Source organism: Schistocerca americana, chromosome 3 (assembly GCF_021461395.2).
Source record: "Schistocerca americana isolate TAMUIC-IGC-003095 chromosome 3, iqSchAmer2.1, whole genome shotgun sequence".
In the NCBI taxonomy this organism is placed as follows: domain Eukaryota; kingdom Metazoa; phylum Arthropoda; class Insecta; order Orthoptera; family Acrididae; genus Schistocerca; species Schistocerca americana.
This window is the reverse complement of record NC_060121.1, coordinates 424,852,200-424,876,718: the sequence shown is the minus strand read 5'-3', so window position 1 is coordinate 424,876,718 and position 24,519 is coordinate 424,852,200. Positions and strand designations below refer to the sequence as shown.

At 45.8% G+C, this 24,519-nt stretch overlaps 1 protein-coding gene across 1 annotated transcript in view; it reads left to right on the top strand.

The window, feature by feature from the left end:
* LOC124605153 (neurotactin) overlaps window positions 1-24,519 on the top strand; it is a 268,585-nt gene that overhangs the window by 170,639 nt on the left and 73,427 nt on the right. The window contains exon 3 of the mRNA XM_047136634.1: window positions 15,833-15,976. Coding sequence (XP_046992590.1) covers window positions 15,833-15,976 — 144 coding nt within the window. The remainder of the gene's footprint in view (window positions 1-15,832; window positions 15,977-24,519) is intronic.

The following is a 24,519-nucleotide window of genomic DNA, read 5'->3' as shown; positions in this document are numbered from 1 at the left end:
CAAGACGTCGTCACGATACCTGTCAGCAATTAAACCTTTCTGATTCAACCGTACAATTTCATAAAGAGATGTTCGAGTGGTCAGCATAATTCCTGCCCCACCATTAGCGATTCTCCTCAATATCGGTCTCTTTGCACAATGTTCGGGTCTCGAAATCGTGTTCCACATTCCCTTCACATGCGAATCCGTCAAGAACCACTTTCCAGACCAAATCGGGACTCATCTGTGAAAAGAACGTTGGCTCACTGTCCATGTGACATGTTGGCGTCTCCTCTCTAGACGTGAAACGCATCAGAGGCGCACACATACGGCAGGTCTCCGACAATTAATGCCACTCTGTCGAAGCCTTCTCTACAGCGTTTGCCTCGATAGAACACGTCCAGGCGTTGCTGCGAGGGCAGGTGTAAGTTGCTGCGCAACACTAAGGCGGTGCCGTCGCGCCCTTACAGCCACATAACGGTCCTCTCTCTCTAATGTCACACGTGGGCGGCCCTGCCCTGGTCTTCGTGATACAGTTTCGGTCTCTATAAACCGTCACCACATCCTAGAAACAACAGAACGATTAACGTTAAGGTACCGGGCCACATGAGTTTGCGACTGTCCTGCTTCCATTGTTGCTATGGCCCTGGTAGGCGTCTTCTCTGTGCTATACTGCACTGTCTGTGGATGTGAGACTACCCAGCAAACACTAATCCTTTTTCCAGATGCTCCGACGTCATCGTTGGCGTTTCACCTAAATGCCGTCTTCCGTGCAGAACACTATCGTAGGGACAACTGTTGACATTTGTATGATTATATCGTGAATTAGACACAGCCGCGCGGTCTCGGTCGCCTTATCACGGTCCGTCCCGCTCTACCCCCCCCCCCCCTCTCCCCCCTTGGGCATGGGTGTGAGTGTTGTCCTTAGCTTAAGTTAAAGTAGTGTGTAGGCTTAGGGACCGATGACCTCAGCAATTTGGTCCCATAAGACCTTACCACAACTTTCCAAATTAGACACAGAACGAGAAAATAGCGATTCGTCCCTTCATTTGGACAACGGTGTATTTTTATTTGAAACAAACACTTTTTTACATTTTCAAGAAAACTGAAAAGTAATGTCTTCGATTTTTCTGTGTGTGAAAACTATTCAATTTTTTTTAATAAAATAAATTTTATTGACATTCTACGCCTTTATTCTTCATGTCTGCGTAATTATTTCTCAACATATTCAACCTGGCAACGAACACGTTTCTACCAACTAGAGGCCAGTTGGTTGATACCGTTGCTGTGGAATGTTTGACTTCGTTGAAGGAACCACAACCACGTTTCTGCTTGCACTACTTCGTCACTTTCCTCGACGGAGTTCTTTATGTTTTGGAAACAGATGAAAATCGAATAGGGCCAAGTCTCGACTGTACGGAGGATGCTCGGTGACAGCGAACACAAGGCGTCAGACTGTTCCTGATGTCGCAGAGCTCGTGTGTGGTCTCGCATTCATGCTGAAGGAGAGGGCGCTCCATGTGTGGACGAACTCTTCGAACAAACTCGATTACAGCGCGCAGATTCTCACGCACCGATATAGTTACTTTACTCACCGCCATGTTACGCGCTACAATTCGGAGCCCTCCAGCAGCCGAGGGCTGCAAACATGTAGACAAGAAAAATAAAGACATAGAATGTCAATAACGTTTGTTTTAGTTAAAAAGCTTGAAGAGTTCTCACTTTAAAAATCCTAAGGCATTACTTTTCAGCACGTCCTCGTATTAAACACTTATCGTAAAAGAGCACACAGGTGTAGTTTTGGAGCTCTGTGGATAGTGTAAACTGGTCTGTGGCAGCCATGTGACCCTCCATGGCTGACGTAAGTCGTAATAGTGCATTAGTGTGTGCGTGCTAATTGGTTATACGGAATCAGCGCAGTAAGGTAGGTCATTGTAGAGCTATCGTATAGGGATGCGACAATCGTGAAAGACGTTGCCCGATTTGTGGACTGTCCAACATGTATACATGTATTGTTCTAATAAAACCCCATGTCATTCCAAGCACGTGTGTCAATTTTTACCTCTCTATCTACATTATTCCGTGGTTTATTATATATTCAAATTTATACTGACTTTTTGATCACCCGGTACAAGTATTATTCAAAAACCAACGGAAATTTTTTAATTTCACATGATTTATTAACCATATTAGCGTGATTTTTTCGTTGTTGTCTTGATAAACATGCACCAAAAATATCTGTACTACCCATTACTTACTTGTAATACTTTCTTGCATATTATTTTTAAAATGATGTCATTTTGCTTTCAGCTGTATTTTACAAATGCAATGTCTGCATTACGCCTTTTTCAAGCAGTTACAAAACATAATACAACGTAATGAGAACAATATAAAGTGGGATTCACAGTGGGTACAATTAATTTTGTAGTTTGTTTACATTCATATACTTAAAAGATTTTGGCATACAGGTTTACCTTAGGCAGAGATAACAACGCAATATGCACATCATTTTGTCTAAAGTGTGAATGTGCATATTTGCAGATGCGTCAGCCAGTCGTGATGGATACATTCATTCAAAACTGCAGTACATAAAATAGAATATTGACTAATATCGCTGTCTAGTTGTTCTTTGATGTGCTTACAGTGATCTCTGCACTTCCTGCATGTAGACGTCTGATCTCGAAGCAGGAAACTTCAGCGTATCCGCCATGTTGTAGTTAGGCAAAAATAATTCAGTCCATCTGTGTGCATAAAGAATTCTTTACTTATTTCTGTCTTTGAACTTTATATCAACATGTGATGTATTCGGGTGATGTTGGAGCAGAATCGAAAAGTATTTTCGTTTTGCGTTCTCCTGACATTTCGTAGAAGCCATCTGGTAATTAGGCAAAAAATGAAAAACGAGCAACTTTGGCCGACACGTTCAGGCAGCTGGAGATCATTTTACTATAATAACGGAACAAAGTGCAGAAAAGTTTTAGAAACATTAAATATTGCTATTGGCGAGTCTTCTATAAGTAAAATAAGGCCGTGAAGGTGACGAGCGCCTTCGACACCCCAACACACCATCAGTCGATTAAATCGTGAAAAAACTGAAAGAAATTATTGTGAACTATCATCGAAACACAATCAGAGAAGCCACTGATGATGTTGACAATCAATGTCTCATGCCATGAAATCTTTTTCGGATGTTATGGGTATGAGCTATACGACTGCAAAATTTGTTCCAAAACTGATAAATTTCGAAGAAAATCAGCGGCTAATGCGTCGCATTGGAGTTGCTAGATGAAGTCCACCATGATGCAGAACTGTTAAACGTCCCAGAACAGCTGATGAAATATGGGTTTGGCGGATACTAAGGTGAAACTAAGGCTCAGTCGCCTCAATGGAAGCATTCTGGAAAAGCTAGACAAGTGCGTTCAAAAGTTGTTCAATTTTAGCGGCATAGTGCACTGAGAAAGCACTGCATACAAATCCAACGCTCCTTGCGTGAATCAGTCCGAAAAAACTGCTCGGATTTATGATGAAACAATTCATGGCTTTTGCAGCACGATAATGCACCTGCTCACATTTCGTTACGTGTTCCTGAATTTTTGACAAAAACATGAGATTTGCCCTCCTCTGTGCTAAAGTGTATCTAAGCAACAACCGCTTCCTCCCCCATCATTCACCGATTGAGCAAGCGATTTGTGTCTAATACAATGACGATGATGACGAAAAGTTGAGCTTACCTTCATCGTCGTAATTTGAATTCCGTCGTATATTCAAACATCAAAAAAGTTTTGCATCACCCCGGTTCCCAGAACTCCTGAAGATAGACTTTGGCTGTGGATATTGTATCACAGACCCAGTCCCCTTGACTGTTCAGAGATGTCACTAAACCCGCCCAAAGATGTAAATAACCATGCATGAGCAGCGTCTATTAGACCGAGGGGATCCGACAGCCGATCAGTTCCAGTCATTCCGCCAGGAAGGAGGTACACGGCTCGTATTGTCTGTAGTTCAAGCATGCCCAGACGGTCAATACGCGGTTCGATCGCGTCTACATTGTTACTTTTCGTCAGGAAGGGCTCTCAACAAGGGAAGTGTCCAGGCGTCTCGGAGTGAACCAAAGCGATGATGTTCGGACATGGAGGAGATACAGAGAGACAGAAACTGTCGATGACATGCCTCGCTCAGGCCGCCCAAGGGTTACAGCTGTAGTGGATGACCGCTACCTACGGCTTATGGCTCGGAGGAACCCTGACAGCAACGCCACCATGTTGAATATTGTTTTTCGTGCAGTCACAGGACGTCGTGTTACGACTCAAACTGTTCGCAATAGGCTCCATGACGCGCAACTTGACTCCCGAAGTCCATGGCGAGGTCCATCTTTGCAACCACGACACCATGCAGCGCTGTACAGATGGGCCCATCAACATGCCGAATGGACCGCTCAGGATTGACATCACACTCTCTTCACCGATGAGCGTCGCATTTGCCTTCAACAAGACAATCGTCGGAGACGTGTTTGAAGGCAACCCGGTCCGACTGAACGCCTTGAACACACTGTCCAGCGAGTGCAGCAAGGTGGAGGTTCCCTGCTGTTTTGGGGTGGCATTATGTGGGGCCGACGTACGCCACTGGTGGTCATGGAAGGCATAGTAACGGCGGTACGATACGTGAATGCCATCCTCCGATCGATAGTGCAACCATATCGGTAGCATGTTGGCGAGGCATTCGGTTTCATGGACGACAATTCGCACCTGCATCGTCAAATCTTATGGATGTCTTCCTTCACGATAACGGCGTCACTCGACTAGAGTGGCCATCATGTTCTCCGGACATGAACCCTAACGAACATGCCTGGCCGGCCGGAGTGGCCGTGCGGTTCTAGGCGCTACAGTCTGGAGCCGCGCGACCGCTACGGTCGCAGGTTCGAATCCTGCCTTGGGCATGGATGTGTGTGATGTCCTTAGGTTAGTTAGGTTTAAGTCGTTGTAAGTTCTAGGCCACTGATGACCTCAGAAGTTAAGTCGCATAGTGCTCAGAGCCATTTGAACATGCCTGGGATGGATTGAAAAGGGCTGTTTATGGACGAAGTGACCCGCCAACTGCTCTGAGGGATCTACGCCGAATCGCCGTTGAAGAGTGGGACAATCTGGACCAACAGTGCCTTGATCAACTTGTGGATAGTATGATACGACGAATACAGGCATGCATCAATGCAAGACGGCGTGGTACTGGATATTAGAGGTACCAATGTGTACAGCAATCTGGACCACCACCTCTGAATGTCTCATTGTATGGTGGTACAACATGCAATGTATGATTTTCATGAACAATAAAAAGGGCGAAAATGATGTTTATGTTGATCTCTACTCCAATTTTCTGTTCAGGTTCCAGACCTCTCGGAACCTAGCCGATGCAAAACCTTTTTTTTGATGTGTGTATATATACAGGTTGGTTATAACTAAACTTTCGTTACTTGAGCCAGTGTAGACGGAAAACAATTTACCATATGGGTTCCCAATATTACAGACATGATGTTCAAACTGTACGCTGCAGGGTTTGCGTTATTAGTAGCGTTATTTGACGTTAGACGCTGGTAGCAGTACGGTGATGTAGGGCTGAAAGACAAGCATCAATATGCGTTACAGCTTCAGGCAGTCAGCTTGGACGAGGTGAGCAGGGCTTTACTCGTAAAGCTGTTCTATCAAAACAACGGCAATAGTACTACTGCTCTTCGCGAACATTAAAGGGTGTGGAGGGTGGGAATGTTACATCGCTACAAAATCATCGTAACGATTACCGCTCTACATTTTATTCAAAGGAACTCGTAATTTATAGGTTATGGTCAATTAATTACAATTTTTGGATATCCAGTGGTATGTTACGCACCAAATTAAGTACAAAATGTCCTGTTTTACACTGAAGCGCCAAAGAAACTGGTATAGGCATGCGTATTGAAATACAGAGAGATGTAGACAGGTAGAATACGGCGCTGTGGTCGGCAACGCCTATATAAGACAACAAGTGTCTGGCGCAGTTGTTAGATCGGTTACTGCTGCTACAATGGCTCGTTATCAAGATTTAAGTGACTTTGAACGTGGAGTTATAGTCGGCGAAAGAGCGATGGGACACCGCATCTCCGAGGTAGTGATGAAGTGGGGATTTTCTCGTGTGGCCATTTCACAAGTGTACCATGATTATCGGTAATCCGGTAAAACATCAAATCTCAGATATCACTGCGACCGGAAAGAGATCCCGTAAGAACGGGACCAACGACGACTGAAGAGAATCGTTCATCGTGATAGAAGTGCAACCCTTCCGCGAATTGCTACAGATTTCAATGCTGGGCCATCAACAGTTGTCAGCGTGCGAACCATTTAAAGAAACATCATCGATATGGGCTTTCGGAAACGAAGGCCCACTTGTATGCCCTTGATGACTGCACGACACAAAGCCTTACGCCTCGCCTGGGTCCGTCAATACCGACATTGGACTGTTGATGACTGGAAACATGATGACTGGTCGAACGAGTCTCGTTTCAAATTCTACCGAACGGATGGACGTGTACGGATATGGAGACAAGCTCATGAATCCATGGACCCCGCTTGTCAGCAGGGGACTGTTCAAGTTGGTGGAGGCCACTGCAGTGGTGTGGGACGTGTGCAGTTAAAGTGATGTGTGACCCCTGATACGTCTAGATACAACTCTGACAGGTGACACGTACGTAAGCATCCTGTCTGATCACCTGCATCCATTCATGTCCATTGTGTATTCCGACGGACGTGGGTAATTCCAGCAGGACAATTCGTCTCTCCACAGATCCAGAATTACTGCAGAGTGGCTCCACGAACAGAGTTTTAAGAACTTCCGCAGGCCACCAAACCCCGAAGACATGAACGTTATTGAGCATATCTGGGATGCCTTGCTACGTGCTGTTTACAAGAGATCTCCACCCTGTCATACTCTTACGGATTTATGGACATCCCTGCAGGATTAACGGTGTCAGTCCCTCCACCACTACTTCAGACATTAGTCGAGTCCATGCCACGCCGTGTTGTGGCACGTCTGCTTGCTCGCGGGGGCCGTACACCATATTAGGTAGGTGTACACGTTTCTTTGGCTCTTCAGTGTATACCCTACTGCAATCGTTAATATTACGAGAGTTTAGTAATACGGAGAGTTTAGGAATACGGAGACGTCCCCTTTCCGCATCGCGGTTGAAGAGCATGATTCGGAAGTTCAAATTAACTGGTAGTTTCGAAATTGCTCACAGGAGAGACCGAATTTTAATTGCGACACAGATTGTTGAAGAAGTTACTGTTGCCGCGGCTGAGAATACTGGACGCAATGAGCGATGTTAAAGCGGAGCACGAGGTGTGTGAAGACAGCTGAACATTCCATGGGCCACCGTTCGAAAAGTACTGCCTCCAATTGTGAAACGGTATCCCTACAAACTTCAAGACTATCGTGTATGCAGATGGACGTCACACTGAGCAACGTTAGTAACCTGTAACGTAAACATAGTATGCAATTACAAATGTTACCCTCTCATGTGTAAATTAAAATGTGTTTCTTTCAATGCTTATTTGTCTTCAGCAAATGGTTCCACAAAGTTTCATTATGCTACGATCACTCGTTTTTCATGGGTGACCTTTCAAGCGGCGAAACTTTAATTGCAACGACCGTGTGTTTGGGAGACTTATTTCATGCGGTTAGTGTTCACTGAGGTGTTCTATTGACGCGTTATGGAAGGCTTGAATAAAATTTATGGGCAGCCAATTCAACGAAATTTGTTATGAGCACTTGTCAACAAATATCCGTTACAATAAAGCACCGCTCTTAAATGTAGCGGGGCTATGAATATGATACTGAGTTAAACGAAGATTTATGTATGGTAGAAAGCACCAGAGTCAGGTAATGTCCTGCTGGGATTATATTTTGTCACGCGACGAAATAACTGCCGCTATCTTTGCACGAAAACACTGCAATGAAGTATTGTAATTCATGGATATTTATTTCGGCGGAAAAACATTCTTAACCTTGTATCTCGAGTAAATTTGAGTTGTAGCTTAGCTCGTTTTCCACTTACGTGATTAGTATTAATATCGATTGCTACAGCTGCGAAGAGAACCGCACGCAAATTCTTTAATGTTTTAACAGTACTTGAACAGCAAAAGATATTGAGTCCCGTAACTTTCTTTAATCTGTCTGTGAGGAAGAAAACTGCAACCAGCTATAGCACCTACTGTTTTTGAATAAAGAAATATTCTTTCTTTACTGTCTTCAGGCAAACGTGCATAATCGGTTGGCAGCGGCAATATCTTGTATGCGTTTTTATACTAGAATGCAAAAGAGTCAAAGGTTATTTTGTGGTTTACAAACGCTTTTGTTCTACGTTACGCGGAAGATCGTTGTGAAAGCAACAAAATCATTTATATTAAAGATAAAATGTAGAAATTTGTAGAAGGTGTCATCTGATGGTGGCCCAAAGCACGAAATTAGTTACAGAGAAATATTCGTTGATTCAAGAATAGTATGGCTGGCTACAGTTTCACCCACTCGTTGACATTTCTGAGGACAACTGCGGCATTCCCAACCCGTCATAGATAAAATAACTTCTTCAGTCTGTTTCTGTTGGTATCAGTGTCATTTTTACTCCTTAGTTAAGGACCCTTGATTTAAGATGATTTTTTAAATTTTAATTTACTGGCTTTCTGAACATGCCCATACAGCCATCTCAACACTGTAAATGTTGTCCTACAGTTTGTTTTGACAGGTTAGAGTATACATTAGTTTAGTCGTATCTCGGTACGAAGTTACACAGGCTTAACAAAGGACAGATACCGACATAAAACAAAGTGTACATCCACAATACACTGAAACGAGCAATGAAAACGAAATTGCAAAACAGGATACAAAGGGGTAGTATGCTATAAAAATCTTACTGGTTACAGAATAAAAGCTGATAAATCTCTGTTGGCACACATTTGGGATATTTCCATTTCAGTCCATATTAATGACTACGTATGGAAATTAGCAACAAGATGTTCTTTCAAAAGCTGCGGGGAGAGAATTGAATATTTGTGCAGGTCTATAAATACCATCTTGACAGAACGTAAGAGCAGAATACAAGAACCAGATCTAGGTATAACAACCATACGAATAGATAGAGCAGTATTCAAACACATACATATAGGTTACATATATTAATAATCTAAGCGTTCCATATCCTGTTGAGTAACACGTGGGAATATAATCAGTTGATTGTGCTTCGGTCTTGCCCTGGTATTCTAATTACCAAGAGCATTGGACTGGCAGATGAATTTGTTAATCTTGCTGTTTAATACACGTCCAAGCGTGTCAATAATAGTTTTCATTTACATCTTCATTTGTACACCGAAAAGAAGATAGGCGTTAGTTCCTCCCTCGTCTTCCCCCCCTCCCTCCTCACCCCTGCCCCTTAACGCCACAACCATCACCCACGAATGGTGCGTGGGAGAATGACCTTCTTCGATTTTAGCATTGAGTCCTTTACGCGATATCTCAAGAGTATATAAGTGAGATAGGACCCTTTGAAGAGAGTGTACCTTCGATAAATGATCTAAGGTTTCCGAGAGGTGATGAACTCCTCGGCCTAGCAACCTCCTGTCTCATGTCTCGTATGGGGGAGATGTCATCGACACGCCGAACGAACTCAAGTGGAAACGTGAAAGCTCACGCCAGTACTTGTCGCATGCCTATCAGTAAGTGAGTGAGTTCGAACGGTATAGGACGATCAGGTCTTGCCACAACGTGCATTTTCCACTCCTACTCCTCCAAGGCGTGCTACCATAATGGTGATTTGTATGTGGATCCAGTGGATGAGACAGGGCTGAATACTGGACCACGCAATGTAGTCCGGCCTCAGGATGGCTGTCAGCTTGTCAGCATCGCCGAAACTGCCCATAAATCTCCCACACAAAGCCAGATCGACACGCGGGTACTGCGAAAGGTGTTGTAAGGGTACCCTCACTAAAAATCAATATTATCAGCTTATTTCCCTTGTTAGAATATTGCTGATATGCTGCAAGGTTCTAAGCGCTACAGGTTTGGCACCAACAGCGGAGAATCCCAAGTAGAGTGCGTCCGCTTTCGAGACTATGGCTTAAGGCATGCGGTGGCTATTGGTCAAGGGTGACGGTCGGGCTGTGACCCAGAAGCGCCGAAAAAAAATTTAATTTTGAAGCATAATAAATCTCAAAGCGGTAACGAGAAGTACTCGTATTTTAGTCGTTAAAATATTTGAAGATTCATAGAAAGTAATTTTTGTGAAGCTAATTGTAACTTAAATATCGATTGACGCTACAAGTTTACTGTTGCGTGTTTGCAAGGTGTATGTGGTGTCATATATGCTGCAACATGAAGGAAATGGAGCCTTTGACCACTGGGGGCAGCGCTATAGGTTGTCCCAAAGTCGTAACACAACACATACGGGGTGACATTTATCTAACTACATGAAATAATGTCGTCATAGTTTCTGAATGGTTTGCGATAGGATGTTTAAACTGCACGGTTGGCCGCGGGGCATGATGGGAATTAATATGCTCAAACATACATGATTTAGCGACGAAGGCCACTTTCATTTGGATGGGTTCGTCAATAAGCATAATTGACGCATCTGGGGGACTGAGAATCCGCATTTCGCGATCGAGAAGTCTCTTCACCCTCAACAGGTGACTGTGTGGTGTGCAGTGTCAAGTCACGGAATAATCGGTGCGATATTCCTTGATGGCACGGTGACTACCGAACGGTACGTGAAGGTTTTGAAAGGTGATTTCATCCTCGTTATCCAAAGAGATCTTGATGTCGACAAGATGTGGTTCATGCAAGACGGAGCTCAACCCCATCGAAGCAGAAGCGTATTTGATGTCCTGGAGGAGCACTTTAAGGGCCGCATTCTGGCTCTGGGGTACCCAGAGGCCACTGGCATGGGCCTCGATTGGCCGCAATAGTCTCCGCATCTGAACACATGTGACAGTTTTTTGTGGGGCTATATTAAAGACAAGTTGTACAGAAATAAACCCAAAACCATTGCTGAACCGAAAACAGCCATTCAGGAGGTCGCCGACAGCATCGATGTTGCGACGCTTCAGCGGGTCATGCAGCATTTCGCTATTCGTGTGCGCCACATCATCGCCAATGATGGCAGGCATATCGAACATGACTTAACCTAAATCAGAATATCTGTAGTGACGTTTACATGTTGAATAAAGTATGTGAACGCCGTAGTTTGTAACTAACGTTTTTTTCATTTAATTCAGTAATTACATGTATATTTACATAAATCCACCTGTGATGTAAGTTTAATCCTCTGAATCGCGTAAATGGAAACAAAATAAGTTGTGACGGGTCACAGATAACTTGTTGTTTCAGTCGTTATCAAAACAGCCACTGTAAATGGTAACCTAAAATGTTCGCAATTAAAATTAACTGGTAATGATGGTGAGTTACGAAGAGTGTGAAGATCGCAGACAAATACGTATATGTATGCCAGCCACTGGTGGCACAATGTAAGCTAACTTCTACGTAGGTGACTGAGTATAGAAATTGGATATCAGAAGAAGTCTTCAGTAGTTTCGAGTGAAGTCAACAAGTAACTGAAGTGTTCTTAGCGCGAACTAGATGAAATTAACTAATTTATATAGTCGAGCAGGATGGATGATTTGGAGTGAGAGACAGTGACAAGAGTGCATAAATTTGTTACACAAGGGAGAAAGGACAGCCGGTGGTCTAGTGGTCACTGGCACGGTAGCTCAGCGTGTTCGGTCAGAGGGTTAGCTGCCCTCTGTAATAAAAAAACTGAGTTCATCGATCAACAACGAACTTAAACGGATGTCTTACGACGTCCGCCCCGAGCAGATGTATTTTTGTTCAGGTATCACGAGAAACTGTGGGTCCCCTTCTCCTGGCAGGATTTCTGGGGGGCACTGAAGCCACCATAGTGGTGTCCAATTAAAGACTTACACCTTAATATTATTGTTATTCTTATTCCTACTATTACCTTCACAAGTGAAATAATAAACTGTGTTCTGGGCTATCTCGTGGGAAGTTGACATTATGAGAACCGTGGCTGTCGTAAAATTATACCTAATAAAAAGTGTTAAATCTGAATGACTTTTGTCACTGCGGAACTTAGTAGATAAAGTTTTGTATAAGGAAGCCATGTCCGAAAATGTACCGTTGGGTTGCAAAATACGTTTGAAGATCGGTTCACTTCCAAGCCTCCCGCTTCAAGTCACGCACACAGCGAAGCAATGACATGTGTGCACTCACTACAGGAGCTGCTCCTCGTGACGACCATGCTGTTCGTTGCACGAAATGTATCTGCGGCGCATGATTTCACACACACAGTCCAAAAACACGTGCGCGTCCGTGGAACACCGCAGTCACCCCTCCCTACCTGGGAGCGTACCAGTTCCTGGCACTCATTCTTATAGTCGGATGAAAATGGTATTTGAGGGGTTGCGGAAAGTGTTCTCGATACGTTGTGCAGCTCTTACATTACGTTCGGTACCGAAAAGGCGGAGGTTTTAATGTGGTCCGACCTTCAAGCTTATTTTACACTGAAGAGTCAAAGAAACTGGCACACTTGTCTAATATCGTGCAGGACCCCGCGAGCACGCAGAAGTACCGCAACCCTACGTGACATGGGCTCGACTAAAGTGTGAAGCAGTAGAACTGACACCGTGAATCCTGCAGGGTTATCCATAAATGCTTAAGAGTACGTGGCGATGGAAATCTCTTCTGAACAGCACGTTGCAATACATCCCAGATATGCTCAATAACGTTCAAGTCTGGCGAGTTTGGTGCCCGGCGGATGTGTTTTAAAACTCACAAGAGTGTTCCTGGAGCCACTCTGTAGCAATTCTGGACGTGTGGAGAGTCGAATTGTCCTGCTGGAATTACCCACGTCCGCCGGAATACACAATGGACATGAGTTGTATCTAGACGTATCAGGGGTCCCATGTCGCACCAACTGCACACGCCCCACACCATTACGGAGCCTCCACCAGCTTGAACAGTCCCCTGCTGACATGCAGGGTCCATGGATTCACGAGGTTGTCTCCGCATCCGTATACGTCCATCCGCTCGGTAGAATTTGAAACGAGACTCGTCCAACCAGGCAACATGTTTCCAGTCATCAACAGTCCATTGTCGGTATTGACGGAGCCAGGAGAGGCATAAGGCTTTGTGCCGTGCAGTCAACAAGGGTACACGAGTGGGCCTTCGGCTCCGAAAGCCCATATCGATGATGTTTCGTTGAATCGTTCGGACGCTGACACTTGTTGATGGCCCAGCATTGAAATCTGCAGCAGTTTGCGAAAGGATTGCATGTCCGTCACGTTCAACGATTGTCTTCAGTCGTCGTTGGTCCCATTCTTGCAGGTCTTTTTCCGGCCGCAGCGATGTTTTACCGGATTCCTGAAATTCACGGTTCACTCGTGAAGTTGTCGTACGGAAAAATCCCCACTTCATCGCCACTTCGGAGATGCTGTGTCCCATCGCTCGTGCGCCGTCTGTAACACCATGTCCAAACTCACTGAAATCATGATAACCTGACATTGTAGCATCAGTAACCGATCTAACAACTGCGCCACACATTTGTTGTCTTATATAAGCGTTGCCGACTACAGTGCCGTCTTCTGCCTGTTTATATATCTCTGTATTTGAATACAAGTTTCTTTGGCGCTTCCCTGTATATCGACACAGGACATTTCCAGACATGGGGTTTTCATCAATACTTTATGTACAACCCTTAGAAGCCTGTAATAGTAATTGTGAAACACACTGCATTTTCCTGTAAGTATAGGATGCAGAGGACATATGGTTTTAGACACACGGTTCGTTGGAGCAGCTGCCTGTTTATCCGATGTAACGAACCCATTACCCTAGTCCGATTGCCACGAAGCTGAGTGAGCATTATTATTCTAAAATATATAAAGTAGGTTCACAGTTTACAGCAGTATGCGTTGGCGGTTCGACACCTTCTGCTGCTGGACGCCAATGACAAGCATGACGTAACTTCAATAGGAGAATGACAGACATCTCACTCTGTATGCAGAACATAAATGATATTACCTCGGCAAAGTATCAGAACATAATGGTAATAATTAGAAAAATACTTGTACAGAGTGGATAAAATAAAACTGGCCCGGAAAATACACTACTGGCCATTCAAACTGCTACTCCACGAACATGACGTGCTACAGACGCGAAATTTGACCGACAGGAAGAAGATGCTGTGATATGCAATTGATTAGCTTTTCAGAGCATTCACACAAGGTTGGCGCCGGTGGCGACACTTACAACGTGCTGACATGAGGAACCGATTTCCAACCGATTTCTCATACACAAACAGCAGTTGACCGGCGTTGACTGGTAAAACGTTGTTGTGATGCCTCGTGTAAGGAGGAGAAATGCGTACCATCACGTTTCCGACTTTGTTAAAGATCGGATTGTAGCCTATCGCGATTGCGGTTTATCGTATCTCGACTTTGCTGCTCGCGTTGGTCGAGATCCAACGACTGTTAGCAGAATATGGAATCGGTGGGTTCAGGAGGGTAATACGGAACGCCGTGCAGGATCCCAACGGCCTCGAATCACTAGCAGTCGAGATGATAGGCATCTTATCCGCATGGCTGTAACGGATCGTGCAGCCACGTCTCGATCCCTGAGTCAACAGATGGGGACGCTTGCAAGACAACAACCATCTGCACGAACAGTTCGACGACGTCTGCAGCAGCATGGACTATCAGCTCGGAGACCACGGCTGCGGTTACCTTTGACGCTGCATCACAGACAGCAGCGCCTGCGATGGTGTATTCAGCGACGAACCTGGGTGCACGAATGGCAAAACGTCAATTTTTCTGATGAATCCAGGTTCTGTTTACAGCATCATGATGGTCGCATCCGTGTTTGACGACATCGCGGTGAACGCACATTGGAAGCGTTTATTCGCCATCGCCATACTGGCGTATCACCCGGCGTGATGGTATGGGGTGCCATTGGTTACACGTCTCGGTCACCTCTTGTTCGCATTGACGCCACTTTGGACAGTGGACGTTACATTTCAGATGTGTTACGACCCGTGGCTCTACCCTTCATTCGATCCCTGCGAAACCCTACATTTCAGCAGGATAATGCACGACCGCGTGTTGCAGGTCCTGTACGGGCTTTTCTGGATACAGAAAATGTTCGACTGCTGCCCTGGCCAGCGCATTCTCCAGATCTTTCACCAATTGAAAACGTCTGGTCAATGGTGGCCGAGCAACTGGCTCGTCGCAATACGCCAGTCACTAGTCTTGATGAACTGTGGTATCGTGTTAAAGCTGCATGGGCAGCTGTACCTGTACACGCTATCCAAGCTCTGTTTGACTCAATGCCCAGGCGTGTGAAGGCCGTTATTACGGCCAGAGGTGGTTGTTCTGTGTACTGATTTCTCAGGATCTATGCACCCAAATTGCGTGAAAATGTAATCACATCTCAGTTCTAGTATAATATATTTGTCCAATGAATACCCGTTTATCATCTTCATTTCTTCTTGGTGTAGCAATTTCAATGGCCCGTAGTGTATTTCTTGCGTCTTAAAACAGGCAACCCAACTTACGTAGTCCACAAGTGGGGCGACTGATGTAAGTTGGGATGCCTACCTTAAGGTGTGTGAAATATTTTCCGGGCCACTCTGTATAACGATTATATAGACTCAGTTGTTTACGTGTGTAGCATGCCGCAACTATTATTTTCGTAGCGTGCTGTTTAGTGTAGTCTGTGTGCCGGCACTGCGAGCTGCTCGTGCGTAAGGAGGGCTGCTTGTGTTGCGCAGGAGGGTGAACTGGACGGAGAGGAGGCGAAGGACCTGCTGCAGCAGGAGTCGGGCCAGCAGCCGCAGGCGGACGGCGCCGGGGGTGGCGAGGGAGACACCCCGCGCAGGCCCAAGCTGCTGCCCAACCCCTTCGCCAAGAAGAAGGTCAGTGCGCACGCTGCCCTCCTTACGGAGGTGCGACAAACGCTTCCTCTTCCACATATAGCTCTGTAGCCTACTGCGTGTCGTACACGTGTGTCCGTAAGTAACAATGTGTGCAATAAAAGATTCCATGACAACGTTGTGACACAGTGCTAAGGAGACAACGTTCAGTTCTGGTCATTAGAAATGCGACACGATTCCAGTTTTCATCCCAGGTTTATTCTGAGGCTGAAGAGTATGATTTTTACACTTATGGGTTACCGGCCTTATCGCATAACCCCCAAATTGGAACACAAGGCTTTGTCTGATTGTTTTGCTCCCCTAGAAAATCTCACTTCACCACGCCTGAAGAGAAAGACGAGAATTCAGCCTAAAAACAAACCTATCATTTATCGACTACGAAGAGAGAATTTGAGCGCATCCACAAAAAAAGCCCCAGTCAATAATGGAGGAAAGAGGTTTCCCCAGACACTTGACAGAACTATGCTCAGCTCTACATAAAAACATCGAAACAAGAATAAACACTGGCAAAAAGCTGACAGCATAAATAGAGACAGACAAGGTAATTATTGCAGGTGTAGCTTGTTATCTACACTGTTCAACATCTGCGTAATTATACAGGACAGTGAGGGTAAAATACAAATGGCAGTAAATACACACATCAAAAAAAGTTTTACATCACCCCAGTTCCCCCAGCTCCTGAAGACAGACGTTGACTGTGGATATTGTATCACAGACACAGTTCCTTTGACTGTTCAGATGTCACTAAACGCGCTCAAAGATATAAAGAATCATGCATGAGCAGCGCCTATTAGACGGAGGAGGTCCGACAGCCGATCAGTTCCGGTGATTCCACCAGGATGGACGTACACGGCTCGTGTTGTCTGTCGTTCACCCATGCCTAAACGATTAATAACGCGGTTCGACTGCGTCCGCATTGTTATTTTGTGCCAGAAGGGCTCTCAGCAAGGGAAGTGTCCAGGCATCTCAGAGTGAACCAAAGCGATGATGTTCGGACATGGAGGAGATACAGAGAGACAGAAACTGTCGATGACATGCCTCGCTCAGGCCGCCCAAGGGCTACTGCTGTAGTGGATGACCGCTACCTACGGCTTATGGCTCGGAGGAACTCTGACAGCAACGCCACCATGTTGAATATTGTTTTTCGTGCAGTCACAGGACGTCGTGTTACGACTCATACTGTTCGCAATAGGCTCCATGACGCGCAACTTGACTCCCGAAGTCCATGGCGAGGTCCATCTTTGCAATCACGACACCATGCAACGTTGTACAGATGGGCCCATCAACATGCCGAATGGACCGCTCAGGATTGGCATCACGTTCCCTGCACCGATGATTGTCGCATAAGCCTTCAACCAGATAATCGTCGGAGACGTGTTTAGAGGCCACCCGGTCAAGCCCCACGCCTTAGAAACACTGTCCAGCGAGTGCAGCAAGATGGAGGTTCCCTGCTGTTTTGGGGTGGCATTATGTGGGGCCGAAGTACGCCGTTGGTGGTCATGGAAGGCGCAATAACGTCAGTACGATACGTGAATGCCATCTTCCTACCGATAGTGCTACCATATCGGTAGCATATTGGCGAAGCATTCGTCTTCATGGACAATTCGCGCCTCCATCGCGCACATCTTATGAATGTCTTCCTTCACGATAACGGCATCACTCGACTAGAGTGGCCAGCATATTCTCCAGACATGAACTCCATCAAACATGCCTGGGATAGATTGAAAACGGCTGTTTATGGACGACGTTACCAACCAACCACTCTGAGGGATCTATGCCAAATCGCCGTTGAGGAGTGGGTCAGTCTGAACCAACAGTGCCTTGATGAACTTGGGGATAGTACGCCACGATGAATGCAGGCATGCATCAATATAAGAGGACGTGCTACTGGGTATTAGAGGTACCGGTGTGTACAGCAATCTGGACCACCACCTCTGAAGGTCTCGCTGTATGGTAGTTCAACATGCAATGTGTGGTCTTCATGAGCAATAAAAAGGGCGGAAATGATGTTTATGTTGATCTCTATTCCAACTTTCAGTACAGGTTCCGTACCTCTAGGAACCTAGGTGATGCAAAACTTGTTTTGATGTGTGTAGAGTAATCAATATAAGCCTAAATTATAACCTGTATATATCAAAAGCTATAATCAAAACAACTGCTTTGTTTAGAAAAATGTCCTCTGAGGACCAAGGTAATAATCCGTAACATAGTAACAGAAGTGTCTCCAATTTCCAGCATCTAGGACGTGACATAACTTTTGAAGAAGAGAAAGATAGAAGTAAGAAAATTAATACCGGTACCTCCAACATATATGTTGTACTACAAGAACAACATTGAAGGTTAAAACAAGAAGGGAAAGACAAATCAAATTTAGTAGCCATGACACTACTACACTATATGAAGCAGAAGTCGTACATTAAGATCAAAAGACCTAAGACAACTCGAAACATCAGAAATATAGTTCCTCAGAATAGTAAAATGCTGCACAATACAAGATGAAATAAGAAATGAAGAAATAGGGGACTAAATGGGAGTACAGGCATTAAGTGAAGATGTAATCGAGCTAAAGCAGGATTGGAAACAGTATGCGCTGCGTATGTCATCTCAGATAATCTCTCCAGAAGCGATGGAATACACCCCTATTGGAAGAAGAACTGATGGAAGGCTGAGGAAGAGATGATGAGGTCGGAACAGGCCTTAATGCCTAATCCTGGACTACCAAAAGAAGGAGAAAAATGCAACACCAGGACGGGTAACAAACACGAAACGTTAATTTCTATGCGGATGCAATGAAATTCGAGGGATAACTTATTAAATTTGTGGATGAGTTTGGTATATACAGTGTGCGAAATTTGGTGCATAGATTTGCCACTTCTGGTAGCAATAACCCGGACAAAGCGTTAGTCGCCCTTTAAGAAGAACGCTGGTTGCTTTGGAGATGACGTAGAACTGATATCCAATGGTCGTGTGACTCTCCACCGCTAACGTATGGCAGTGATGTGGTGTGTATGTGCATCAGAAGTATGTCATCAGCGCAGTAAGGTGGGTCCAGGTGGACACGTGTCAGAATGATACACAGGAGGTACCATGTTTGGACGTGCCGGTCACCACAAGTTAATCAAGTTGTCCGATTTGTCGGTGCATCAACGCGAATTGACCAACGTTTCCACAAGGCATTGTGTGCCACTAGCAACCATGTAACGTGGCGAAAGAACAACTGTCGTAATAAGACACTAACCGACAGGAAGCGGGGACTAGCGTCAAGCCATGTCAGTGACAATCGGTTTAAAATCCGTTTGGAATTGTTGCTTTCAGTGATTGCAAGTCAGTCTCAACCATCTTCCGAGCGAACATTGGGAATGGAACTGCGTGCAAAGGACATTATAAGCCGGGTATGTGGCACTAAACTGTTGCTCAGAGCGGGAAATAAAGTGGCACGTCTTCAGTGGAGCATGCACAACAGTAGCTGAGTGAAGGCGTGTAGTGTGATCCGTGGAACTGCGATTTTTCATCTGTTCACGTGATGCCAGGCATGGAGAGCACGAAGTCGCAGTGTATTCAGGCCGAAGGTGGTTCTGTTACTTTTTTTTGTGTTTTCCGTACCATGACTTGGGCCCATTCACCAAGATGTTCAGTTCACCGTTCTCAGTGGCCAAGTATTGCCCTTTAGTCTGCATCTTCTCCCATCTTCCAGGATTACAATAGCCATATTCCCTGGGCTATTGGTGGACGTTGCTGGTTTGATAATCGCACGGACACCCTATTGCTCCTCGACTCCTCCTCAAAACCACCCACCTTGATCTCATTGAAACTACAGGGTGTGACATAAAAACGGGCCAATTTTGATGCCGTGAAATAGGCCGAACATTGTACGGTAAAACATTTTCAGTCACAACAACGAAACCGTAGGGTACTGCCATTTCACGTACTGTTACAGTGTTTCGAAAATGATGTCTTGTAGGTGGCCACCATTGTTATGTTGACACGCAGACCATCTGCGGTGTGAATCGTCCACTGCAAGTTCAAGCACATGTGTAGGAATGTTTCTGATTTCTTCACGAATGGTTTCTTTCAGTTTCACAATATTGTGTGAATACATCTTACATGCACTGTCCGATACGTCGGCAGATCTGGGAGGTTGCAAAAGTCCGCATTCCTTGAAATGTTGTGGTTACCAAACACTCTGCGCACTGCTGCCACTGAAATTTCAAGACAATGAGACACAGCACCATCTTGCTGAAACCATTTCTCGTTTGCAGGAAACTATTCATGTTCAGGTGCGACGAGTGTGTCAACCGCGGCAGCATACACTGAGATGCCACTGCGATTGCTCGTCATGTTCATCCAGAAGAAAGAATGGGCTGATTATGCCCAATGAAGAGCCAACTCACCACACTGGGACTCTGTCAGTGTGTAAGATGCGTTGATGGAGTTCGTGAGGATTATCATCTCACCAGTAACGGCAGTTTCGTTTGTTGAGATAACCATAGAGATGGAAATGTGCCTCGTCACTCATCCATAGTTCAACAGGCAAGAGTCCTTCGCTTTTCATGATCACTTTCGTTTAACTGTTGTATAAACTTATCTTGTACGGTTGCAACTGTAAATCATTGAGTAAAATTCTGTGCAAACTACTTCTGGGCATTCCCCCTACTGCCGCAATTTGTCTGACGCAACGATCAGGGCTCTTGGTTATAACATTTTGCATCTCCTCTATTCGTTCCTCTGAGCGGCACCTTCCTTGCTTTTCTGGTGATTTCTGTTTAAGTTCACTCCCGGATGCTTCAAAGTTTTTCGCCCATGACCTGACTGCATGTGCCGACGGTAAGAGTTCATTCCGTCTAAGGTTGAAATGACTACGGTATTCCAGTCTATCAGCAGCAACACAGTCAGTGTTTTTATGAAACCAACACAGCATGCTGAGGCCCTCCCAACTTTCCATCACAGCAAATGGCGTACCTACCTGAAACATAATAACAGAGATTCAGTGTTGCAGGTCTACCTCTGCCGGGCACTTAAATGTGATTTGCAGAGTATTCATGTAGACTTAGATGTACCATTGCACTTTTAGGGGCTCATTAAAACAGCCAGTTATTTTGTACACCTTATAGCTAACTGGAAGTTTCGGTAGAACCTAGCAATCAACATTTCCGCAATTTGGTAGCTGTAAGGCAGGGGTAGTCAACATTTCTTTAACTGCCACCCACATCTGCATCTCTGTTAGCAGTAAAATTTTCTAACCGCCCAGTGCTTTCTCAGTAACAGTGAATCATAAAGTAGGTCAGTAACTTTGTCTTACAAAGTTTCTGAAGTACAGTTGCAGCAAGTTCAAGCTATAAGAATAATTAGTTACCAAATATTTTAGGCGAAAATTTTGTGATGTTCCAGTCGCAATGTGTTTAAAACCCCCACCGTCTACTGCCCATCAAGAAAGCTGGAACGCTAGTGGGCGTTAGGGACCAAGTTGACTACCACTGCTCTAAGGAATCTGTTCATCAGTGAGTAGTTTCAGCTAGATATGGAATGCTTGAAGAAACCTGTGGGCTCTCTTCCTCGCCGAAAGGAGGACATCATCAATGTTAGTGGCGGCGTTATACGATGTTAGTGTGATGTCTCCTGGGGCTGACTATTTTTTTTTTCCGCTGCCTGTTTTGTACATTGCTGGTGTTCTGTCATGCGAATAAAATTAAATTCAACCTTCACCTTAACCGGCGCAAGTAATGTTGCAGTTCGAGAGATTGTATCCGTTTATACTGGGTTGTCTCATGAGTTCGTTCATTTTGCTCGAGCGATCCATCCACAGCGCCAGAAAACCACCAGTCGTGTCCCCCTTGCCCCCCCCCCCCCCCCCCCCCCCAGAGGGTAAAACAGTTGCCTCATCGCCCCTACGACGCAGATGTCGACCACCTGACGCATCATTGGATATGTCAGTGTGTGTGTGTGTGTGTGTGTGTGTGTGTGTGTGTGCGCGCCTGGCGTTGGATGGAACACCGTGACTGTGAGATTAAAAGCTATGCAAAACAAGAAGGAGCATTTCCGACGTTCTATGCTATTTCACTATAGTAAGGGAAAATCCGCCTCACAAAGCCAGATGATTTGTGCTGTGTACAATGACAATGCACTGACGGCTCGAGTATGTCAAAGGCGGTTTAGTCGATTTCCAGCTGGGCTGGACGACCAGCGGTTGTGGACGTGGAACAGCTTAATGACATGATTGTCAACAATACACGAATGAAAACGTGGATGTTGGCATTGCAACTCAATGTCGCTCGTGTTACTGTAGCCAGGAACTTGAAGAAGCTGTATTACGTAAATATTCACGATGTATGGGTTCCTTAAATGAACTAAGTGATCGGTTCGTGTCCATCTGGAACTCCTTATTGAGACGCCATCAGAATGCTCCTTTTGTGGAACGGCTGGTGATTGGACATGAGAAGTGGATCGTGTACAACAACTCCCGGAAGAGTAAATCACGGTGCAAGGTAGGGTAGCCACCACTATCTGTTCTTATACCAGCTTTGCATCAGAGAAAGGTTGTGCTATGCCTCTGGTGGGATTGCAAAGGCGTCCTGTATCACGAACTTCTTTCGAAAGAGACTATCACTTCCGAGACATACTCTTCACAATGGGATCATCTCAAGGCAGCCATCGACGAGATACGACTAGATTTGGGATACGTTGTCGTCTTTGGTTCGTTGATTGATTTGGGGGAGGGGACCAAACAGCGATGTCATCGGTCCCATCGGATTAGGGAAGGCTGGGGAAGACAGTCGGCCATGACCTTTCAAAGGAACCATCCCGGCATTTGCCTGGAGCGATTTAGGAAAATCACGGAAAACACAAATCGGGATGGCCGGATGCGCGTTTGAACCGTCGTCCTTCCGAATGCAAGTCCATTGTGCTCACGATTGCGCCACCTCGCTCGATTGTCGCCTTTCACCACGACAGCGCCAGACCACATACCTCTATGGTGACCCTTCAAAAGCTGCGTTCAAAAACCTGAAAACACCCACATTTTGGAAGAATGGCATTTTGTCGTAGCTGTGCTGTGGGGAGGTGTGTTCTCAGGCTTTCTTTGTGTTTGCAGTGTAAAGTAAAACGAATGAACTTATGAGACAAGCCTATATATTCTGTAGTGTCCAGCTGTGTGACCGTTGATTTGTCAGGTGAGTAACATATGATGACTGTGTTGAATTTTAAATTTCAATAATTTGCACTTGGTTGGGCTGTTACGAGAGCGCAAATTAGCTTTTTTCGGGAGCTGGTGCGTACCGCCATTGAACAGGCACAGGAGTCGCCGGCCCAGGAAGCAGCCGAAGGCGAGAACGGAGAGGGCGGCGGCAGGAGCAAGCGGCCGAGCCTGCTGGGCGCCATCCAGCTGCCGCTCGTCTCCATCCGCCCCCGCAAGCCCAGGCCGCAGGTACCGCGCACGGCGCACGGCAGCTGTCTGCCCTTTGTGCGCTTGCACACCTCGCGAGTCGCCTGCCAGCCTTCTTTGTTACGTCGCGATTAGCTGCAAGCTTGACATGCATTCGTCGTCAACCACTTGCTGCAAGCACGCTTCACCATTAGTTTGCGCAAGCATCACGAACGAAAGAGCTGCTTGAGGCTTAACCGATTATCGGTTATCCCAGCTTGTCAACGTGCTTGATCGTGTTGTAGCGATACGTGTGTGACGATACAATCCTCTCGTGCAGCTATTACAATTCATTAAGGAAGCTAGGCACTTGGACGTTGTGCGTCGGGGGGATGTCGAAAACACTCCAGACTCTCAGAACTGACCTCCCAGAAGGCCAGAATATTGAGGCATGGGTAGGGGGGGGGGGGATGAGGTGTGTAGGCGAGCCGTGGAGGGTGCGTTGAGGGCAACGGGGTGGCGGGGGAGTGGGTTGAGGGACTTGGCTCCCAGGGTATGTTTACAAAAGGCTTGACGCCATGTACTGTCTCAGCAACCACAGACCAGAGATAATTAGAGTAATGTAAAAGTAAGAGCATGTAACAAAAGCCTGTGGCCGGGCTATTGGCCTAACTGCAGGTAGAGTGCAGCATTTCTTCTCTGCGGCACTATAAGGGTGGGTGGTGGACCCATCACCCGACCGCCAATCATCCCTGGGCGGGTTTCCTGGCACTCTTGTGACAGCAGGCTGAGTGACCCTGGGTGCGTCCTGGAGGAGGGGAGGGGGGATCATCAGTCTCATCGGATTAGGGAAGGACGGGGAAGGAAGTCGGCCGTACCCTTTCAAAGGAACCATCCCGCCATTTTCCTGGAGCGATTTAGGGAAATCACGGAAAACCTAAATCAGGATGGCCGGACGCGGGATTGAACCGTCGTCCTCCCGAATGCGAGTCCAGTGTGCTAACTACTGCGCCACCTCGCTCGGTGGAGGGACTGGGACAGGGGATAATCCATCCCCCCCCCCCCACCCCATCGGGTATTGAACCTAGAACTTCCAGGCCTGGAATTTACTGCTCTAGCCAACATTTAGAGTAATACACCAATAACTAAAATTGAGGTTAAGAAGTGA